General features: G+C 38.5%; 1 protein-coding gene across 3 annotated transcripts in view; it reads left to right on the forward strand.

The window, feature by feature from the left end:
- Nucleotides 1-22,805, forward strand: part of LOC110066524 (ATP-binding cassette sub-family C member 4-like) — a 66,095-nt gene that overhangs the window by 8,987 nt on the left and 34,303 nt on the right. For 2 of the 3 annotated variants that reach the window (XM_020773751.2, XM_020773753.2), the window contains exons 3-8: nt 2,064-2,184; nt 4,039-4,254; nt 5,951-6,040; nt 6,667-6,830; nt 10,770-10,895; nt 21,979-22,228. In XM_020773751.2, the coding sequence (XP_020629410.2) occupies nt 2,064-2,184; nt 4,039-4,254; nt 5,951-6,040; nt 6,667-6,830; nt 10,770-10,895; nt 21,979-22,228 (967 nt within the window). Of the gene's footprint in view, nt 1-1,373; nt 1,572-2,063; nt 2,185-4,038; nt 4,255-5,950; nt 6,041-6,666; nt 6,831-10,769; nt 10,896-21,978; nt 22,229-22,805 lie in introns of all 3 variants that reach the window. The other variant, XM_020773752.2, reaches the window with a different exon arrangement.

The raw sequence follows: 22,805 nt of genomic DNA on the forward strand, positions 1-22,805 counted from the left end.
AATGTTTGGTTGCCGCACTACGACACTGATTCCTACGACCAGTGAGATCCTCAAACCCAAAATAGTTGAGGATGTCCAAGGAAAGATCTTGAAGAGAAAGCAACTGCAAGCTAAGCACTACAACATCAGTGCTGAGGAACTCCCCCCCCCCCCCCCCCCCCCCAAGCAAAAGAGAAATTGTGTGTGTAAAGCCCACAGGTAGGTCTGGTAGATGGTTCAAAGCTCATGTAGAGCAGCAAGTAGATCATGTGAAGTCAGGACTGAGGATGGAAAGATCTTCAGAAGAAATAGAAGACACCTCAGAAGCAGTAAGGAGCCAGCGTGCGTTAGGGACAGCCCTGAGCCCATCCACTTGCTGAATCAGACTCACCGGTCAGAAAGTCTCACCATCCCTAAACCTACTGTCAGTCCTCTGAAAACCAGTTCCCCTCTGGAGGTACCACCGCCTAAGGAATCTAGAGAAATGACTTGTTCCAAGAAACCTGAGAGCAGTTCCCAGACTGGTAAAGTGCCAGAGCAGTCCTCACCCCCCAAACCAGTTGACTGTCCAGTTACCTGAAGTGGCCGAATATCCCGACCACCAAGTTATCTTAAGGACTTTGTTGTTGCCATGTGACATTGAACTAGAGACATTGTTGCTTAATCATTTAGTTTTTCCTTGTTTTGTATTCACCTGTGGTTAGTTTCTTTTCTTAAACAAGGAAGGGTGTGACGATATGTCAATTGTCTAGATCAGCCAATCAGCATTAAGTTCGTCCGTGTACTTGAGTTGTTGCTCATTTTACATCATGGCCATGCAGCATTGCTTCATTCTCAGAATAAAGTTCTGTTGAGTTTACTGTTTAACAGTATATTGAGCCTGATTTATACAGACCAAAGTGTTATAAAGAATAGATATAACATCCAATTGTGTCACAGCATTTGTTTAAACAAGAAATTTTAGCTTATATTGTAAGTAGGCATTTGGAGTAGACCTTGACTCATCATCATCTAGTCCTCTTTGTCCCATGGGGGACATAAGGCGTCCACAATTGCTTTCCATTTCTGTCGGTCCTGAGCCGCTCTTTTGGCTTCGCACCAGGTCATGTTGATCTCCTTCAGGTCCTTCTGTATGCTTCTGCATCATGTAATTCTGGGCCTGCCACGTTTCCGTGTTTGTTGCAGATTCCAATCCATCGCATGGCTCGCTATGTTTCTCTCACCCTTCCTTAGTGTATGACCAATCCATTTCCAGCATCTTGTCTTTATGGTGGTAACAATAGGCTCTTGTCCAGTTCTTATCCATAAATCTTTGTTGGAAATCACCTCAGGCCAATATACTCTCAGAATTCTCCTCAGACACTTGTTGATGAATGTTTGTACTTGCTTTGTAGAAGCTGTCGTCACTCGCCATGTCTCTGAACCGTACAGTAAAACTGCCTTAACATTGGAGTAGAAAATTCTAATTTTGGTAGCTGCGCGCAGGTCTTTGCTTCTCCAGACTGGTGTAAGCATGGCAAAAGCTTGCTGTGCTTTCTTCTTGCTGCTATGTCTTCATCTGTTCCTCCAGTCTTGTTCATCACACTACCGAGGTAGGTAAACTCTTCAACCTCTTCAATGTACGACTGATCAAGACGAACCTCTCCTTGTTGAATGGCATTGTTCTGCATCACTTTAGTTTTACCAGGATGGATCTTAAGGCCTACTCTTTGTGCTGTGGTGTTCAGTCATTCCATTTGATTGTTGGCGTCCTGAAGCCTATGCGATAACCTGCAGATGTCATCAGCAAAGTCTAGGTCCTCTAGTCTCTGGATCATCTCCCACTGAATTCCCCTTGGTCTGCTGAATGCTGTTTTAGTCACCTAGTCTAAAACCACTGATCTTACTGATCTTACTAAAAAAGGGCCAGAGCTGGGTATATGTATATAATGGAAGTACAGGCTGTATTGTAGAGGTAGACGGATGATATACATTTTAAATTTTCTGGATCGACTAAATGAACTAATGGCAATATATGTGTAGGTGTCTGTATTATGGAAAAGGAGAAGTTGGACTGTATCTTGTTTAATTTATTTTTTCTGCAGTGAGTGGTATAAAGAAGTAGCAGCTGCAGCCTTCTCAGGTAGAAAACCAAGTTTGGGAAAAGCCATCATACGATTTGCCTGGATTGAGTTGATTTTTGTTGGGTTGTTTGGCTTTCTTAATGTAAGTTGTTAGAGTTGCATGTACACAAGTCATTTAATTGCCACACATGTTATTAACAAACCTTTTTAACTTTCCATAACTTTAATCCCAATATGACTGATGCACACAGCCATTGAAAACAACAAAATTACAAATACAGTCTGAATAAAATAATGAAATAACACCTAATAGACAGACCTTTTGATGCCTGCATTTTAGTTTGCTAGTTGCTTGACTAACTAAATCAAAAGTTAATGTCAGTATTGGAATGTTCAAATAGTAGTGTTCTGGGTTTGTGTTGGAAAGCTTTTTTCCTGTCTGGCAGTTATACCAAGAACCACTAAAAAAATTGAAATTGACAACAAATATGATAAAGGTCTGGAAGTAAAGACAACAGTGATTTCTTTTGGATTGATGATAATGTACCAATTTTTCCACAAGTGTGCATTGGATATGAGATGGCAGATTACAATGTATAAGATATCTCACAAAGTGCATATCTTCAAGTTGGCAATAATCATCTCAAATTTCAAACAGTGCAAGCTTAGCAAATAACAACTCTAGGGGAAAATTATATCAGGAAAAACTAATTTCTTAATATTTGCTAGGGCAATCAAAACTTGGAAACACATCACTCAATGCTCCAGTTTTTAATAAAAATTATTTGTTAGTCACTTCACTCTGCAAAAATGGAAACTGGACATGCTAAAACAGAGACGTCCCTGGATCACATGCTGTCCTTCCATCCTCATACAACACAGTGACATGTCTGAGATTCTGTGAAAGAATTGTCATATTGATGATTTAACACTAGCCTATATCCGTCAGGGCTTTCAAAAAGATAACAATTGAGTGGTTGTCCTGGTCTAGACCAATTCTAAGAGTAATATAGGGAGACCACAAACGACTCACTGTTGGGGGGCAATTTGTGAAAACTGCTTTAAATGATTAATAGCTGGTGATTCACAACTTACTTATTATTATTACTTGCCAGAGCTTGAGAGCTTGTGAGGACTTAGTGAAGCGCTGATCCTGATCAGTTAAGGTTACTGTATACCTTTAAAGGTGTCTTGCGTCCAAGCAATGTACATGTAGCTAAACCCCTATATCAAATTAAAGCCCATAGAACTGGCTATTAAGCTATACCAAGAATTTTGAAAAAAAAAGAAAGAAATGAATTGTTGAATTTTCCACGACCTCTAATGTAAACGTTTGAATCAGTTTGCCCTTAAATTTGGACAGTAGCTACTTTGACATATAAACAACAAAAAGGGGTCTACAAATTTTTTGTTTCAAAATATTTTTTGTCCAGTCCGAGTGATTTTTGTACAATCACTTCACTTTTAAATCCTGTTTCAAAAATGTTCTATAACTTTTCACTGAAATTGAATCTGGCAAAATGCAGACACAATGTTTTAGTGCTTTGATCCAGAGACTGAGGAACAAATTAAATTAGTGAAAAACAAAATTTGCTTTGACTTGTAGCTTTCAAAAGGTGTTTCGGAAGCTCATACGCCTGTATTTAGTGGAAAATTAGACAATTCATGTTAGTTGAAAATTCTTGGTATAGTGTGATAGCCAGCTATATATTAAGCTTTAATTTGATATAGGGGTTTAGGTATCTACAGCTTAAACCGGATGTGCTACATTGCTTGGGTGCGAGACACCTCAGTCTACAATCATGCAAAGGTATACTGTAAACTTAAACTATAGTAGCATGCATGTAGTTTTACTCAGCTCAATTAGCTTTTTAGTTATTTTGAGTAAATATTACCTTCATTTGTATTAATATATTATGCTGTAATTTAAGTTTAACTTTTAATCTGGTTGTTGCAATTACTGACTTAGTTGAGTGACTTGTATTTGCTTATATAGGAAGCCATCAGGACTGTCCAACCTATCTTCCTGCTTTACCTGGTGTCATATTTCATGCCTGGTTCCAGCATTACAAAGCTAGAAGCTTACTTGTATGCCATGGGTGTGACCTTATCATCCATGTTGTCTGTTGTCCTTCATCAGCTGTACTTTTTTAATGGTCACAGAACTGGAATGCACTTAAGAATAGCAACCACTGGCTGTGTCTATAGAAAGGCAAGTGTCAGTTTTGTTTGTAGAGGGATACGTAGGACTTTCAACAAGATGGGTTTATTTGGAAATAATGTAACTACAGTACCAGACATTCCTTTTTCATTCTGTTGGCCTTTCCCTCCTATTTTGGAATGTCAAATGGATCACTGCATCAAGAGAACAAAACATGTTCACAGTTTTTCTTGATTCCAGGGTGAGATGAAATTTTAAAACTCCACTTGCCCTTTGAGCAAGCTGTAATTTCGTCTTACTAGCCCAAATCTCTGAGGAGCTAGCCCAAAATTATTTTATTAATAAGGATAATTAAATCAATTAAGGGAAAAACAACAACAACATGATATTAAGTGTAAATTCTGGGAGAAACGTATATTCAGAAAAAATCCGAGTCTCATCTGGGACTTGGGTTTCTCCCAGAATTTACACTTAACATCATGTTGTTGTTTCTCTGTTAGTATACTCACTTGGGAGGTTGGTTGGACGCATCTCGATATGCCTTAATGTGACAGTGTGATGCTGTTAGTGAGTTCATATGTGCTAGATGCCTTAATGTGACAGTGCGATGCTGTTAGTGAGTTCATATGAGTCAGTACGTGACTGTGTAGCCGCACGATGTGGTTCCAGTTGATACCCACAATTTGACCCTTGCTCACCATGGAGGCTCCAGTAGCTCAGTGGTTAGAGCATCCAACTTGATCACAAAGGGTCGTGGGTTCAAATCCCATCTGGGACTCAGATTTTTTTGTGAGTATACGTTTCTCTCAATTAATATGCAAAAATAATGTTAATTAATAATACAGAGCTTAGATGAACTAGTTCTCTTTGATTTCCCTTTGGAATTAAATCGTATACAATAAAACACTTAGAACACTCAATGAGTGGTTCCAGAAAATATCCATACCCCCACAGAGGTTTTTTTCCAGTTTGACCCCACCCCCCCTAGGATTTTCTGTTCCAGGGGGCTTCACAGTACTCCCCCCCTGGAATTTTCATGATTTTTCTACTTGGGTACCCCTACCATGTGCAAATTCCACATCGATCCATAAATAACAAGACTTGTAATAAGTCATTTATTTTAATCTCCTAGGTAGTGTTATAAAATTTAGCCGTAGCTATTCATGGTTTTATTTTAGACGAAGACACAAGGCTGCACATGTTTTGGTCACATGACGTATGCTATTTTATCGTACATTATTTACAGGGATATTTGCTAGGTCAGGATCAAAGCTGCTGGGTAATGAAAGAATAGGGCTCTGAGATTTAATTTTCCAAAAACTGACTGTGGAAAATTCTAGACGTAAATTCACGTCATGTTAAAAATGAGTTTGAACTACAGTGTAACAACTGACTTACAAGCGCTCCACTCCCAAATGGCATAGCAGCTGACTTTTTCTTCATTCAAAGAAGTTTTCATACGAGAATCTAAGAAAGTACTGAGAATTTAAGCTCTTTTAAACAACCCAGTCGAAGTTTTAATTTATACATAGTCAAAACAACATAAGTCATACGCTTTGTCTTTGTAGTTTGTAAATGATAGTAAATTCACTTTATGCCTTAATGTTTTTAATTTGTCACACATTTCAATCATGTACTATAAATTATCAAATGAAATCTTGGCTACGGCTCCAGTGCTCTTACATAATTTTGCTTCGAGACAATTAGACAATTGCTCTATGTATGATTTGTGATTGTTCGCTTGTAGGCTTTGAGACTTGGTCAAGGAGTATACAAATCTGTCACAACAGGTCACGTAGTCAACCTTATATCAGCAGATACACAGAGTTTTGATCGGGTAAGATTTTTTAAGATATTTTTTGCCTGTAATAAATTTTATTTTAGATAATTATTATCTCTTGGCAGCCATGATACAATACAATTCTCTTGTAATGTTATGTTTTTGGTGTGGAAATATTTGTGAACATTATTTGCGGTTTAATTTTTTTTGTGGTTTGAAAATTATTGAAGCCAGGTCCTCTATCTCCAAAGGGTGCAGGGAAGAATGATTTTGTACCTTTTTAGCATTTTCAAAGTGGGTACTTTTTGACAAAGTTTTGTCTATGTAGCGGCTAGTTACTCCGTTGGATCATGTGTACTAAAAGCATCAGCCGTCAAGTGTTGATCAGTACCCTTGGTTGACCCTCAATTGATGCTCGTTGAACACTCAATCAACATCTCGGTTGACAGTCAGTTGTGGTTACAGTCAGTTGTGGTTACTGGCTTTTAGCCAGTAATGGTAATGTCATCAGGTCAGTCAGTCCGTCTGTCTGTCTGGCTGGCTGACCGACCGACCGACCAACGAAACTCTAGGTTTCATAGTGCATTTGACTGCATGCAGTTACATCAGTGTATAATTGCATATCATCCAGATTATTATTTTCAGTGTTACATAAATTGTTACATGTGTGTATATGTTTTCAGAGTGTTACGTATTTGCATTTTGTGTGGATTACTCCTGTTCAAATGGTTGCCACTATGTACTTGCTGTGGATTCAGCTGGGTGTCTCCTGTTTTGTGCCTCTGGCACTTATGATTCTCATGATACTTTACCAGTCACGACTTGGAAGAGTTTTTGCTGTGCTAAGGTGAGACCTATATTGCTTTATAACTTTGTAACCCAACTTAAGAAGCTTATTAAGTTGTGCATACATATAGTTTGCTCTAAGAAACATTCTAGGTGGCCCTTTGGGCACCCAGCCTTGTAGGCTAGGGTGCACAGAAGTCAAGCTCGCTAGTCCAAACAAAGAAAAAAAAAATCAAAAATTAATTAATTGATTAAGCAATTGTAATTATCTAATACCATTATTAATAAATATGTGATTAAGCACTTACTGACTGACCCCAAGGGAAACAGTGAGTTTCGTTTCCTCAAGACCCTCAATGTTCCCTGAGGCAAAGCTGAGGGGAACATTGAGGTAGAGGGGAAACAAAACTCACTGTTTCCTGCAAGACCAGTCATTAAGTGTTTTGTTATACCTCCCAAATCAAAAGTAGAAAAAAACTGCAAAGAAATTGTTTGCTTTACGCTGGCTGGCTCGCAAATTTGCCGCGGTTTTAAGGAGCACGACCTGATCATGTGCAAGTAGAAAGTTCATGTTGTTGTTTCCCTAGGGAGTTAGTGAGTTTTGTTCGCCCAACAAACTTGTTGTCCCCTTTCCAAGAACTAACTACATGAAAAATAGTTTTAGTTACAGCGGCGCTACCCTTTGGAACAGCTTACCCTGTAACATTAGAGAGTCTGGTTCATTAAACAAATTTAAACGCCTTCTCTACCATAATTTTTAAACACGGCATTCATGGAAACCAGGATTTTTCTCAAGTGGCATATTAATGTAAGTTAATATAATGTTAGGATTTGGATTTTTGGTCATTATTATGTAATTTTTTCTACCTGATGTTTTTACCATGTATAAATAATGATTAAAGATTAAAGATTAAAGATTAAGTGAGTTTTGACCCCAACACATTACACGTTTTCCTCCAATTGGAAAATGTATTTGAGTTGGGAGGTACAACAAAACCAATTGACCCTCAAATAGAAATGTCTTGGATTGTTTCTAGGTCATTTATCCAAGGTTCACATGCAATATTCAGGTCTATGTCCAGGTTTCTTTGGCTCACAAGGGTGCTCTGATGACAAAAGCTGACTTGACTTTTCCAGCATTTTGATTAAGATTCATTGGTAGATTTTGCAGTTCAATTCTACTTTTGGTTTAAGTTTTTATTCAACAACAAGCAATGCTCAATTCGAGTTTGACATGTGGCGTGATTTCCCTGAACTAATCACAATATTCTTTGCTACGTATAGCAACGAATGTCGGCTGTTTCACCTACAGGTCTATTCGCCTACATTGAAGTTGTTTTACCTACATGATTGAAGTCGTTTTGCCTTCATTGAAGTCAATTCACCTGCACGATCTAAGTTGTTTCGCCTACACTTAAGTCAATGTTATTTTGGGAAGACAGATGAACACTGACTGTCAGACTTCTTTTGGTGAAAGGGAGGTCGATAGGAAAATCACGCAACAACAGTTTATTTTTGCGAATTGGTGATATTACATGTATGTAATCAGTGTTGCTCTATCACATCGTGCTTTCATTATGGAGTAACTGTTTGCAAAGGAAATTTTTGCAGAACTTTTTTTGCGGTAACTTTTTTTGCAAATTGTGGAAAAAACCTGCAAAAATCGCATTTTGATGTCATCTGCGATCTATTACTGAAGAGACGCAAGGCAACATGGAAACGATTTGTTAAAAAGAAACGTGATTTTAAACCAATCATTGTGCATATTTTCTTTGGGCTATTTTATAATAAAGGCATCCATTACTTAACACTAAAACAGAACTTTTAAAATATGTTCCACCTTTTTATTAGAGAGGATTGCTTCTCATTAAAACACTAAATTAAGACAAATTTTCAAGGTTGTATTATTTTAATGAGTATCTTACTGATAAACCCATAAGTGGAGATGGACATGCTACATGTATGTAACTTTAACATTCAAATAAATTACAGTGGCACATAAATAAGGCCAGGTAAAGTAAAATTTCCATATTATCGTACTGTTCTGGGAGCTTGGGCTTACATTCACTTGGTTGAACCAGTTCAAGACCTTTTGCGTAATCAATTTGGTAAACATACATTCAATAAAAGAATGCTCAGTTGAGTTTTTATTTCTGCACTGTAGACTTTCATAACTGCCTTAATACCAAGTGTGAATAATTCTCTCTTAGTTCAGGGTTTTCAAATTGAAAAAAACGTAGCAAGATGAAATCATAATGTAGGCAGGGCACTACTGGGTCGTGATAAGAGAGGCATTGTATTGAAGAGTGCTGGAGTGGGTTACCCCCTCCTGCATGAGGAGGGAGGGGGGTGGATAATCGCATTTATCATGTGGACCTGTAGGGAGCTGAATCAATTTGTGGTACAATATGTGATACATGTACATGTATGTTAAGCTTGCCAAAAATATTGCTCTTGCTTTGAAGTTTGAAAGCTACATACAACAGCCACACAGTTTAGATTTTCACCTGTTTATTTATTTCCTCCTAAAGATCAGCTCATGATTATGTGGTAAAACAGAACTGCATAGTAATAATTAAAGCTTGATGTGACAAAAAGCACCCAGCACAAACACTTGAAGTAGCCAGTTGTTAGTTACTGTAATCATTCTTTTGTGTAATGTGAGTTACGATGTGATGTTTCATTTAGTATAAACAAAAGGGACGTGCATGTTAACTGTTCTTGGTCAGGTTAAACTCTGTTTCACTGCAAGGAAACTTTCATTCTTGTCAAATTTTCTTTGTAATGTCAGGAGAAAAATGCAAGAAACCTTCTTGCCCATTTTCATCTTTGAAGAAGCTGAAGAGATGAAAATCTATGGAAGCAACTATGGGTCTTATTTTAACTAAGAAGAATGTTTGAAGGATCTCAATGAAACAGATCCCAACAAAGAAGACAAAGAACAAGCTTTTGCACGTGCTTGTTTACTTCAAGTAGTCACAAACCATTATTGTATTAAACTGACGTATGCTAGCATCTGCTAATGCATCATCAAATCTTGCAAAATCAAGGGGTTTTTAACACCTAATATTACCAATCTCAAAGTGTTTTTTCGTCTTTTTCTGGACAAAATAAAACTGCATCATTTATAGGGATGAACATGGGCAGGCGTGTTTTAGAATACTTCCTTCAAAAAATGACTTCAAGCTTTATTTAATTTCACTTCTATTTGAACGTTATGGCCTTGTTTGACCTGGGAAATGACCAATCAGATTGCTCCATTTATATTTGCTGATCCAATATTGTTTTAAATACTGGACCTGAGGCACTTTTATAGCCCAAACGATTCTGCATGATTATGTGTGAAGATTTTCGGGAGGTTTTTATGGCTTACATTTCTGAAAGAACTTACTTTTACATAGGACATTCGTTAATTTTGTTAATTTTCTTTTTCTTCTACTCTCTTTCCTTTCTGCTTTGTTTAACATCAGACACGAGTATATGCCTAGTTGGCTCTCAATCAGAAATGTGCGCTTGAAGTCTGCGCTGTTTCTCCAGTTGCTGATTGTGGCATATTTTGCTTAACATTCTAATTAAGTCATGTTATAAATCTCCTTTTTACCATTAAAAAATGTTCAGTATTGTACTGTCAAGAAATAGGTTCAAAATTCTCCTAGTACAGCTTTTACTCTTGGAGTATACAGTATATGTATGTCACTTACAAAAATTATGGTTCAATGAATCATCATGCTGTACATTTCAAGTTTTTGTTGCACATTGCTTGTTTAAGACTACATTGTGTGGTTTACTCACTACAGGCAGTACAATCATTTGGATCATATCAATTGTCACAGTTGTGGGTTGAAAAGCTTGTGGAGATGCCAAATCTTCTAGCAGCATAGAGTGTTACAGCCAGTAACAGTACCATTTTTGATTCCCTTGTGTTCAACCAGCCCAACTAAATAATACAAATAAAAGAACTGTAACTTAGTTTTAATTTAATGTTGTCTTTCTTGCCCAGACTTAAAACAGCAAGACTAACTGATGAAAGATGCAAGAATATGAATGAGATTATCTCAGGAATGAGAATTGTAAAGATCTCCACATGGGAATTGCCATTTAGCAAACTCATCAAGAAAGTAAGAAGGTGAGGGGGCATGCTCTTGTGTATTTTCTGTTCTCGGATTTAAGGATTTTGTTAGTGTAGTGCAATAAAGGAATGAAGAATAACTCAACTTCTTAGGACAGAAACATTAAATATCAGAACAGCCCTCAACTCGCTAGGGTAATTTTCATGGTTAGGAGACATGACTGTTGATTTGAATTGGTCTCATTTGATAGAAATTATAATAATAAGTTGAGTGTGAATATTTCCTTACCTATAAAGTACTGTGAACATGCACATCTCCCCCCACCAGAGGGGGTACTCTACAAAGTCCTATACAGTTAGGCTCTGCCTTGAGGTCCAACCCCATATCCTTTCATATACCATTTTGACAGACAAGGTACCCCTTTCACATATACTTTCATAACTGGCCCATATTATGAATAAATCGCCAAAAAAGGAATTCTTGTTATTTGCATGTAATGCCTAATAAATTAAATGATACAGCCATAAGGTGCATTTGTACTTGTCTTCTGTTCGAAATATTTTAAGTTAAGGTCCTTTGAAATAATTAATGACAGACTTCCCTTTCATATACCTCAACTTATGAAATCCCTACCCTTTTATATACCTGAAGCCTGGAAAAGCTAACCCTTTTGGGTGGAGCTCCCCTCTTATAAGTCATTATAGGGAGTACCCCTTGGCTCAGTACACATTCAGTTTTTTTTTTTTGGAACTCATTTCTGTATCAGTTGTAACAATCAAAACACCTCGAGTGTTCCACCTTTGTAAGCTTTGTGATCATTTGTAAATTAATGAATTGCTGTAGAATTTGTGTCATGCAACATACAAATTTCTCCAAATTCTCTTATTGTCTGATTCAAAAAATTTTTTTAACAAGTTCATTTTGTATATATTGTGTATCAGATCAGTTTGAGGCTTAGTTAAATGTGTTTGTTATCTGTATAATTGGCTTGTCAGCCATGATTTTTTTAATATTTATGATTTTATGGTGAGGACATATGACTTATTCATCAAGGATGAGTTCAAGAGAGCTGGATATTTGCCAAGTTCTTCTTTTGGATGTTTATAGACCTTGATTGCATCTTATGGTCCATAAATACATACAAGAAAACAAACAAAAAAACAAAAAAACAGAAAAGAAAAAGAAAGGAAGAAAGAAAGAAGAGGGCGGCAGTTTCCAGCTATGACTGAAAAAGCCTAGTCAATATAATAATGATCAATTATGTGGTTTAAAGAGTGCCATTTTCTCCTGGGAAGGAGTAGGTAATCCCAGCAAGCAGGCTGGATAGCCCTATTTTGCCCACTCAGGTAGCCAATCATAGCTCTGGATTTGGTTGATTTTGTCTAACTCTTAGATGTAGCCATATGATAAAGTTTGTTATTCAGGTAACAAAATAATAAGCCTGGGAACGCAGATGTATTTCTGGCTGTCGCTTGGCTCCACTGAAAATAGCGTCAGCGAACCCGAGCCAGGAAACGATTTCTCTGACATTATGACTTTTTTTCTCCTTGGCCAATCAGATTCCATGATAGAATGAAACTCGAGTGCTCCTCGCAGTGAATACGTCGCGCAGTAGTCCTGGGGCTACTTGAGCTAAACTGTAACTGGCTTAAAATTCCTACGTCACAGAAATCATTTCCTGGCTCGGGTTTGCAGATGTTATTGTCGGCGGAGACAAGTGACCACTGGAAATTCGTCGGCGTTCGCAGGCTACAAAATAATTAACCCATGGGCACCTGGAGCTTTTTGGCTAGAACACATTTTTTGGACATTTTCAGCCTGGATATGAGCCAAATCAGCTCCAATCTACTCAAAAAGGCATTTGGAACAAGACAGCATGCCTCTCTTTTCACTAGGATCACGTTTTATGACATTTTTACTCAGGTATTCTCAGAAATCAAAATTTTGAGAGAGTGACCTGTGTCTTGAGGGTTTTTGATTTTTTTTTATTTAGCCTTTCCCTCTTCTTTTTTTTTTATCTGTTACAAACTTTTTTTTACAGTACTTACTTACAATGTGTGATGCTTAAGCTACTAACAATACTATACTCTACTTACAAAACAGTGCTTGTCGAGGAAAAGGTTGTTATTCATTGTGGTAGATGCAATAATAAAGTGTATTATCGTTTGTCTCACGATGTAGTCACTTGAGATGTAGATCGCAACGTTTCGACTGCTTACTGCTAGTCTTCTTCAGGTGATAAGGTCGACTGATTGCACGGTATCATTTATATCACAAAGGTCGGCTGTGATTGGTGCATTTCGATCCTCCTATTGTTCCATTGTTCCGGCGAGTAGCTGTTCCCTCAGTGGTCCGCTGTTGTACCGTTCTCCTGTTGTTGTGTTTCTTGATTGTGGGTATCCATGCTTCAGGAATTTCAGTTCCACTATCCCTGTTGATGTTGTTAGGGTGAAGTCTTATGTGAATAGCTTCCTTGACCCTACGTGTGTACCAGTGAGGATCTCGATCAATAAACTTGACCTCATTCCAGATAGGATAGTGGCCGGTCTCGTGGGTGTGTTCAGAAACGGTGGAGGTCTGGGTACGGGCGAGTCGTATATCCCTGTCGTGTTCTTTGATCCTCTCCTGTATAGATCTCCCTGTTTCCCTGATGTAGACTTTGCCGCACTCACAGGGAATCCTGTAGACAACACAATCTTGTTTAGCCGGGTTGACGGTGTCCTTTGGTCGCACTAAGTGTGACCGAAATGTTGTGTCGGACGTAAAGACGGTGCGAATGCCTTGTTGTTCTAGGCAGCGGCGGAGAGACTCTGAAACTCCTTGGACATAAGGTAAAACGGCGGTGGATTTAAATTCCGCGACAGGCTCTCTTCTTGGGGTTGTTCATGCCTTTGTGATCTTCTGTACAAAAGAGGAGGGATATCCGTGAGAAACAAGTACAGATGACAGATGTTTCTTCTCTCCAGCGATTACTGATGGTTTGGTGATGAGACGTTTAGCCCGGTCGTACAGACACTTCACAATACCGCGCTTTACTGACTGAGGGTGGTGTGAATCATACGCTAGGTACTGATCAGTATGTGTTGGTTTCCTGTAGACACTGGTGGTAAGGCGGCCATCAGGTTCTCTGTAAACTGACGTGTCGAGAAAGGCGATCTTGTTGTTGTTCTCGATCTCCATGGTGAAACGGATTGATGGTTGTTGACTGTTCAGGTGTTGCAGGAAGACGTCAACTCTATCCCGATCCAGGATGGTGAAAGTATCATCTACGTAGCGTTTCCAGATCTTAGGCTTGTAAGGTGCAGACTCTATTGTTTGTTCTTCAAATATCTCCATGTAGAGATTAGCAATAACCGCGGATACAGGGCTCCCCATGGCTGTGCCGTCTCTTTGTTCGTAAATCGATCCATTGTACTGGAAGTACATAGATCTTAATACGAAATTCAAGAGGTCTGCGATTTGAACTGGTGTAAGTGTCGTGCGGTCAGCCAGGCCTGCGTCGTTCTCCATTTTTTGTAGCGCGGCTTCTACAGCGCCCTCGATCGGTATGTTGGTAAACAGTGACTCTACGTCGAAAGACACCATGATCTCGTGGTCCTGGATCTCTTCACTGGCGATGGTGGAGGCAAAGTCAGTTGAGTTCTTCACTGTGAAGTTCGAGTTACCTGCAAGAGGAGATAATACGTTAGCCAAGAAAGCTAAAATGGAGAACGACGATTGCTTGTTCTTCAAATATCTCCATGTAGAGATTAGCAATAACCGCGGATACAGGGCTCCCCATGGCTGTGCCGTCTTGTTGTTCGTAAATTGATCCATTGTACTGGAAGTACAGAGATCTTAATACGAAATTCAAGAGGTCTGCGATTTGAACTGGTGTAAGTGTCGTGCGGTCAGCCAGGCCTGCGTCGTTCTCCATTTTTTGTAGCGAGGCTTCTACAGCGCCCTCGATCGGTACGTTGGTAAACAGTGACTCTACGTCGAAAGACACCATGATCTCGTGGTCCTGGATCTCTTCACTGGCGATGGTGGAGGCAAGGTCAGTTGAGTTCTTCACTGTGAAGTTCGAGTTACCTGCAAGAGGAGATAATACATTAGCCAAGAAAGCTAAAATGGAGAACGACGCAGGCCTGGCTGACCGCACGACACTTACACCAGTTCAAATCGTGGACCTCTTGAATTTCGTATTAAGATCTACGTACTTCCAGTACAACGGATCGATTTACGAACAACAAGACGGCACAGCCATGGGGAGCCCTGTATCCGCAGTTATCGCTAATCTTTACATGGAGATATTTGAAGAACAAGCAATAGAGTCCGCACCTTACAAGCCTAGAAACAAGATCTGGAAACGCTACGTAGATGATACTTTCACCATCCTGGATCGGGATAGAGTTGACGTCTTCCTGCAACACCTGAACAGTCAACAACCATCAATCAGTTTCACCATGGAGATCGAGAACAACAACAAGATCGCCTTTCTCGACACGTCAGTTTACAGAGAACCTGATGGCCGCCTTACCACCAGTGTCTACAGGAAACCAACACATACTGATCAGTACCTAGCGTATGATTCACACCACCCTCAGTCAGTAAAGCGCGGTATTGTGAAGTGTCTGTACGACCAGCCACTATCCTATCTGGAATGAGGTCAAGTTTATTGATCGAGATCCTCACTGGTGCACACGTAGGGTCAAGGAAGCTATTCACATAAGACTTCACCCTAACAACATCAACAGGGATAGTGGAATTGAAATTCCTGAAGCATGGATACCCACGATCAAGAAACACAACAACAGGAGAACGGTACAACAGCGGACCACTGAGGGAACAGCTACTCGCCGGAACAATGGAACAATAGGAGGATCGAAATGCACCAATCACAGCCGACCTTTGTGATATAAATGATACCGTGCAATCAGTCGACCTTATCGCCTGAAGAAGACTAGCAGTAAGCAGTCGAAAGTCGCGATCTACATCTCAAGTGACTACATCATGAGACAAACGATAATACACTTTATTAAAACAGTGCTTACTTGCAATGTGAGATACGCTACTAACAATACTATACTACTCTACTTACAATACAACACTTACGATACTTACAATGTGAGGTACTTACTCTACTTATCTTTTTGCTGTAGTTGTTGACCTACTACTGGGTTTGCTTCCAGTTCAAGAATTTCTGAGAAAGCATCATTGAGACAGGAAATTCTTACCACAGAGTAGCTAAGTGTAGTGGAGGGAAATTTTGCTCTGACTTTTTCACTCAAATTTCTGAGCATTTTCGTGCATATTTCAGGGTCAATTGACCCAATCACTCCGATCTACTGTAGGTATCTTTGTAAAGGTCTTTTCCTCCTGCAGAACTTGAGTAGAAGTGATGCCAAGTTTGGTCAAAGGTGATGACATCAGAGGTGGAACAAAGGCCAACACTTGTCACAGCTGGTTATGGCAGGCACAGACGTCAATGGGTTAAAAAAGTATGGTTCTTTTGGCAGCAGCCCATGAACATTAAGTCTTCTATTTTTGAGTTATTTTTTTGTGAAAAAAAAAAAACTTGGGATTGGGACTACTATAAACAACTAATCAAATTGCCACTTGTAAAGGTGACTTGTGTGTGAAGATTTCATCCTGATTTTAAGATGGCCATCTTTGTTTTTCTACAAACAAAATCAGGTATTCATGTATTGGCCTTATTCTGACATTTCCGATGCTGCGTTTTTGTAGGCTTATGCATTTTGCATTCATAAGCCCAATAAGCTAGCAAAATCTTACGTGTCAGTTTGAGAATGTGATGTCACGTGAAAGAGCTTTTGGAGCATGAATAGTCTGAGAGGTAGACTCGGTACTAGTATTCTGAGCGATTGTTTTTGAGTAAAGGCAACCATTGCTACATTTGTAGTGCATAGTCATTGCTAGCTCTAGTCATATTGCTTTGTCAGCAAATTAAAGACTATTTGGTATGCAACAAAGGAGGTTGTGTAATCGATCCACCAATAGCTTTGACAGTGGCTTTTAACCAAAGCCTTGCCAAAAATTGTGAGAGTTTCACTTAAGAAGTGTTTTTCTTCTGCGAAGAATTATTTCAAATTTCCATTTTGTCTCATTTGTTTAGTGCAGAGTGCACTATTGGGATGGTTTGGGGGTTGACATTGCTAAAGTACTATGGCAATAAGGCAATATGACACTATGGAAATAAGGTGTAAACTTTAATGTTTGTTTAATTAATCAATTTCGATTAATAATTAGGCTTGCAGCAAGGGGGAGGGGGTTAGGATGGGGTAGGTACTTGTGAGCACTACGTAAAATAGATGATGCATGTACCTACCTTACTTCATTAATCACTTCAAAAAGATATATATTTGTTTCAGAGAGCTCCTTGCTCTCCTTGTGGTACTTTACTCTTTAGAACAAAACCAATATTTGCTCTAAACGCATGCCCAGTTTAATAAGCGTTAGTGCCAACTACATATATCAGGTGAAAGATACATTTCATACAAGATCACACACTAGCGTTGAGCGCTTTTCCTTGTGGTAGAACCGTAATAAGTCACACGCATGCGTTCTAGCATCATTAGCACGATACAAGGATGTTACTGTGACTGCGTGTCTTTTGGAATTACGCCTAACTTGGTTCAAGAAATATCATCTATTGTTTCCAAACTACACTAGTGCGTTTATTTCATCCTTTAATTGTCTCCATCAAAGAGACCAAAATGTTCATACCCGCAGCCGAAACTCTCCTGAGTAAGTGGCATTAAAACTTGTCAAATTGAACAAAAAACCCAGGAAACTGCTCAAATATTGCTGCAGACTCCATGGTATCTACTGAAAGCATAAATTTTATCAGTCTTTGAGGGGAAGAATTCACCAATGAAGTATATAATCTGGGTCAAGCAGCCTTGTTCACTTTCAATACCTCTCGTTGAAATGCTCCTTAGTTGTATTGATCAATATCAGTGTGTATTTTAAATTTAAGTGGTTTTATTTTTTAACACCAAAGGTGGAAACAGAACATGCTGTGCTGTGATGATTTGATAATTAGATTAGTTCCTGTTTATCAGTCAAAAGAAAATTTGTGTTTTAAATAAAGCAAATTGTTCCTCTTCCATTTCTTCATCCGACATTCAACTTTCTTCCATTTATCTTGAGCTGTGAAAAGAATACTAACACATCTGTTACTTTTGTAACTCGTTTTCTTCTTTGTTTTGTTGAAATAACGATTACTTATTAACGATTATGTACATTTTTTAAGTTTTTGCTATTCATGCTGTGATTGCTGTGATCAATGCAAGTTTCGTAATGTAACCTTTGGAATCATGTAATTAGAGACACCACATTTTTATCAGTTAAGTTACGCCATCTACGTTTTCGCTGTTATTTTATGCTATCGCTGCCATCGCTATCGTGCTAAGCTATCGTTTCTACAATTGCTACCCTTGCAGGAGCAAGATCAAAGTAAGTCTTTGCTACATATATTTTAGTTGTAATTGTGTCGTTATAGTTTAGGATTTATGTTCCATCGGTATCCTTGATTTATGTTTTGTATCGTAGCTAGTATTAGCTTGCATAAGCCTTTTGTATCCTTTTGCTTTTAGTTCGAACCACACAATCACAATCACAACAACTTCATATCACAAGATCATCTCTATTTTGTTATCCTGATTCCTATATTGTTGATTCATCGCTCCTTCCAATAATCGCTAACAATTGATTTTACTGTGACCTGGTTTCTTTGAATTACAATGTGCATTCGAGTGGTTCAAGCTCCTGTTAAGCCCTAATGTAGATGTGGCTTCGCTCCTGGAAAGTCACAACATCTTCTGTTTGTTTTCGAGAAAACAAGAGTTTTAGGTTACATACCTTTGCAAGGAAAACAAAAGTATCAAGTTACAAACGTTTTCGTGAAGAGCAAAATTGTCTCGTTCGCAACTTAAATGTATTATTTAATTTAAAGTGAGCAAAAATCAATGTAAAACACTACAGTAAAATTTGAGAGCTGTCTTGACAAATGGTAATTAATTTTAAGTTATTCGTGGACTGTGAATGAAAATACACACATCAAACATACACACTGCTCAGATTATGTCTCATCAAAATCCATAGCTGACTAGCAAGGTCAGTACAAACCAGGAGTGGGTTATATAGAAACTGTGTCATGAGTACTGCGTCAGAGCTATGCATTACACTCTGCACCATCTGAGATCGTCTCACTAGTTTTTATACAAAATTACTAATTACTTTTATTGCTTGAACATTTTTATTTTCCAAACCATCCCTTAGTAGCTCGGAGAAGAAGAAAAAAGAAGAAGGAGGAAAAAGAAGTGCCCACATCAGGATTTGAACCACCGACCCTTCCATCTGACTTCCGATTCCCTGACTGAATCCTCACTGCTGCGCCACCCTGTTATAGAGATTTAATTGTGAGGGAATACAGCTATTAATTCATCACAGCGCATCAGAAAGGCAAACGCTGTCTTTCGGTAAATGTTTAAGAAAAGCAAAACAAGAAAAAAATAAGTAAAAAAGAAAAGAAAAAGTTCTGTTCTCACTAGGAGTTGAACTCATAGCCTCTCACTCACAAGGCAGATATCTTCTCCACTGTGCCACACTAACAGCTATACTATTTGTGGAGAAAATATTGAATAAATCTGTTTGTATGGAAGCCTTGGGTAGTTAATGTCACGGTACGTCCAGCGTGACACATCACATACGGGCATGCACGCCCCATGCATCATGTAATCTCTTGTCAGGCCAAGCACATGGCGATTAAAATAAGACTTTAAGCAAATCTATATTCGTGTCTACATTCCATTCTACTGCAGTTAAAACGGCAGGCTCAAGTACGTTCCTAGCACGTTGTACTTTTATCTTTTTAGTAATTGCCTACTTGTACATGTAAGACTACAGTACTTCAACCCAATGAATAAAACTAGCCATAAGCCCACAAGTACGCATTGCGGACCTATTTTGTTTTACTCTGGGTAAGCCCAGGACTTTGTAGATGGGTTTCAAAAGAGTTCAGAATTTGATAAGCAGCCAAGGAATCATAGTCTTTGGCACACACTATTGACTAACATGTCATCATGGCTCAATGACTTGGTGATTTCTAAGACAGGAACGATTGTTTTTAGTGCAAAGTGCACTATTGGGATGGTGAGGGGGGCTTTTGTCCGTAATGGTATTCGCCAGGTTCCCATCGATATCATTAGCATTACGTGTAGTTCACGAAAAAAGAATTAAGTCTAAACCATTTATGTTTGGGCAAAATTTTTCAGTTTGTGAATGCAAGTCTCAATTAAGTAGCACTGTTCACTGTCTTCTCATAAACATTTCTTGGAATCAATATTAAAGTGGTTTTCTCTGTCAAAACCAAAGAAATTACAGACAGCTTGTTATGAATGAGAAAACTGCTGAGTTTTGAAATTTGTTTTTGTTGCAGGTAAATGTAACGATATTTTTATTTGTTGGTTTCAAATGTAACTTGACACTTGTTTTTCACACACCAGTTGTTGCAATTACAACTAGTGAATCAATGACTCTTGTTCACACAGACAGAATAAACAAACAAGAAGTCAATCTAGCAACACGTCCAGTAACTTTAACTTGATATAAATGGCTGGACATCTCTTTTTAAGTGTCTTTAGTGGCATTTTATTATCTAGCATTTACATGTATGGCAATTCTTGAAAACGGGAATTTTCACAGAGATTTTCTTAAAGGTTTGTGGGATGGAAACTCTTCAAAATGTAATATTCCTGAAGATGTCATGTTGGCAAGATTAACCACAAATTTATTAGACTAGACTTTAAGGCGACACAGTGGCTCTTTCATTGTGAAACAGATTCCTTGCACGGTTCAAAGAGGTACACCTATGTCTCTCATTAAGAGACAAAACTTTTACTATAACGGACTTTTTGTTACCAAAAAGGCCGTCAGTTGTTGGGAAGGGTAATGTGACAAGGAAACTTTCCATGGAGTCATGGAGTCTTATAAAATTATACAGTTTTTCAGGTGTCTGGTTGTTTCAAGTCTCATTACCTTCAATAATGTCTTCTTGTTTAACACAATGACTCCTGTGCTGTAACCGGCTGTGACGAGCGTTGGCCTTTGTTCCACTTCCTGATGTCATCACCTTTGACCAAAATCAGCATCATCTATACTCAAGTTCTGCAGGAGGAAAACATCTTTCCAATAATACCCAGATCAGAGTGATTGGCTCAATGGAGCCTGAGATATGCAAGGAAATGTTCAGAAATTTGAATGAAAAACTTGCAGCAAAATTTCCTGCACATAGCTACTCCATGGTAAAAATTGCCTGTCTCGATGATGCTTTCTCAGAAATTGTTGAACTGGAAGCAAGCCAAGTGGAAGGTCAATCACTGCAGCAAAAAGATAAGAAAAGGAGGGAAAAAAATTTAAAAAACCGAAAAGCCTAAAGACATCCTGGTAGGTCACTTTCTTGTCCAGAATCTCAAAATTTTGAGACGTGATGCTAGTGGAAAGACAGCCATTGTGCCATGCCACAAATAGCTTTTTGAGTAGATTGGAGCTTGGCTCATATCCAGGCTGAAAATCTCAAAAATGTCCAAAAATGTGTTTTTGGGAAAAAGTTCCAGGAGTCAATGGGTGAAATGGGTTTTGAAATTGATATTAATTTGGAGTGGTTTCGTGGAATATCAAAACCGAAAAAACTATGATCATTGTTGGCAATTGATTAAGACCATGCTATTGCGTGACAATGTTATAATTTAATAGGTTCTTGTTATAAAATGAGTCAGAAAAATGATCCAGAATAAACACCAATCTGCTGTTTACTGTTAGCTACTATTACAGACTGCACGATGTTTAGCTGTCTGGCTGGGAACAGTTCCATGTAGTTCTAGTAAACACAGCCACTGATCAACTTTTAAAATCAAACCTTGATAAAATTAGGCTTGATATCAGATCTCCCAAGGTGAAACAAATTCTATTTTTTTTTTCTTTCTGCGCTGTACATTGTAACCAAACAAACTTGTTGGATTAACCTTATCATAACTGTTAAGAGTCCACTGAGTGCTGCTACCTCTAGCCTAGGGGCTTTTAATTCACTAAAAAATAACTCTTGCACACCTTGCATGCCTATGTTTTTCTGTGCAGGCTTGAAATTTCAAAGGTTAGGAAGACACAGTTTCTACGAGCAGTTAACATGGCTATGGAATTTGCTTCACAAAATATCATCAGCTGTATAACCTTTACCACGTATGTAGTGTTGGGTAACTCACTTACTGCTGCTAAAGTCTTCAGCTCCATTGCCTTTTTGAATGCTCTTCAGAGATCAGTGACCAGACATTTTCCTCCAGCAATTCAGAAATTGAATGAAGCCACAATAACAGTAAAGAGAATTCAGGTGAGAGAGGATCAGGCATTGGTATAATCATGCTTGTTGATTACTTTTGATTCACATTCATTATTAAATGACAAGAATTTTTTTCCCTGGTGTTTTGTATCAATGAAGTTATAAAAACACTGGTGGAAGTTTGGGAGATTGAGAAATGCTGTGGGAGTTTGAGCCACTGCTAATAGACCATATTCGTATTCTCGGTATTGGACTGGAACTAGCTTGCAATGGAGGCTTGTGCGTGGGAGTATCTTTAAAAAGAGATAATGTCATTAGCGTTTGAAAAGACTCCCCGCATTAGCCTCACTTGCAAGCTAGTTCCAGTCCAATACCAGGACTATGAATAATGGCCTATTATCTTTGGTTGCAATTTGTCCTTGGCTCAAATATCATGTTACAGCAGCACATTTCACTTGCCACTCAGAGGGCCTTCTCAACCTTTACAAAGGGAAAGATCCTATTTGTCAAAACTCTTGTTAAATTACTTTTCCTGCTTTGCTGAAGGGTGAGGTTGACCTTCCAGGGATAACATTCACTTAATCTCAAACTTCAAAGATGAGCATACATGCACACAATGTAAACGTAC

The sequence above is a fragment of the Orbicella faveolata genome, unplaced genomic scaffold (genome assembly GCF_042242905.1).
Source record: "Orbicella faveolata isolate gen_17 unplaced genomic scaffold, um_ofav_v1 contig_25, whole genome shotgun sequence".
In the NCBI taxonomy this organism is placed as follows: Eukaryota; Metazoa; Cnidaria; class Anthozoa; order Scleractinia; family Merulinidae; genus Orbicella; species Orbicella faveolata.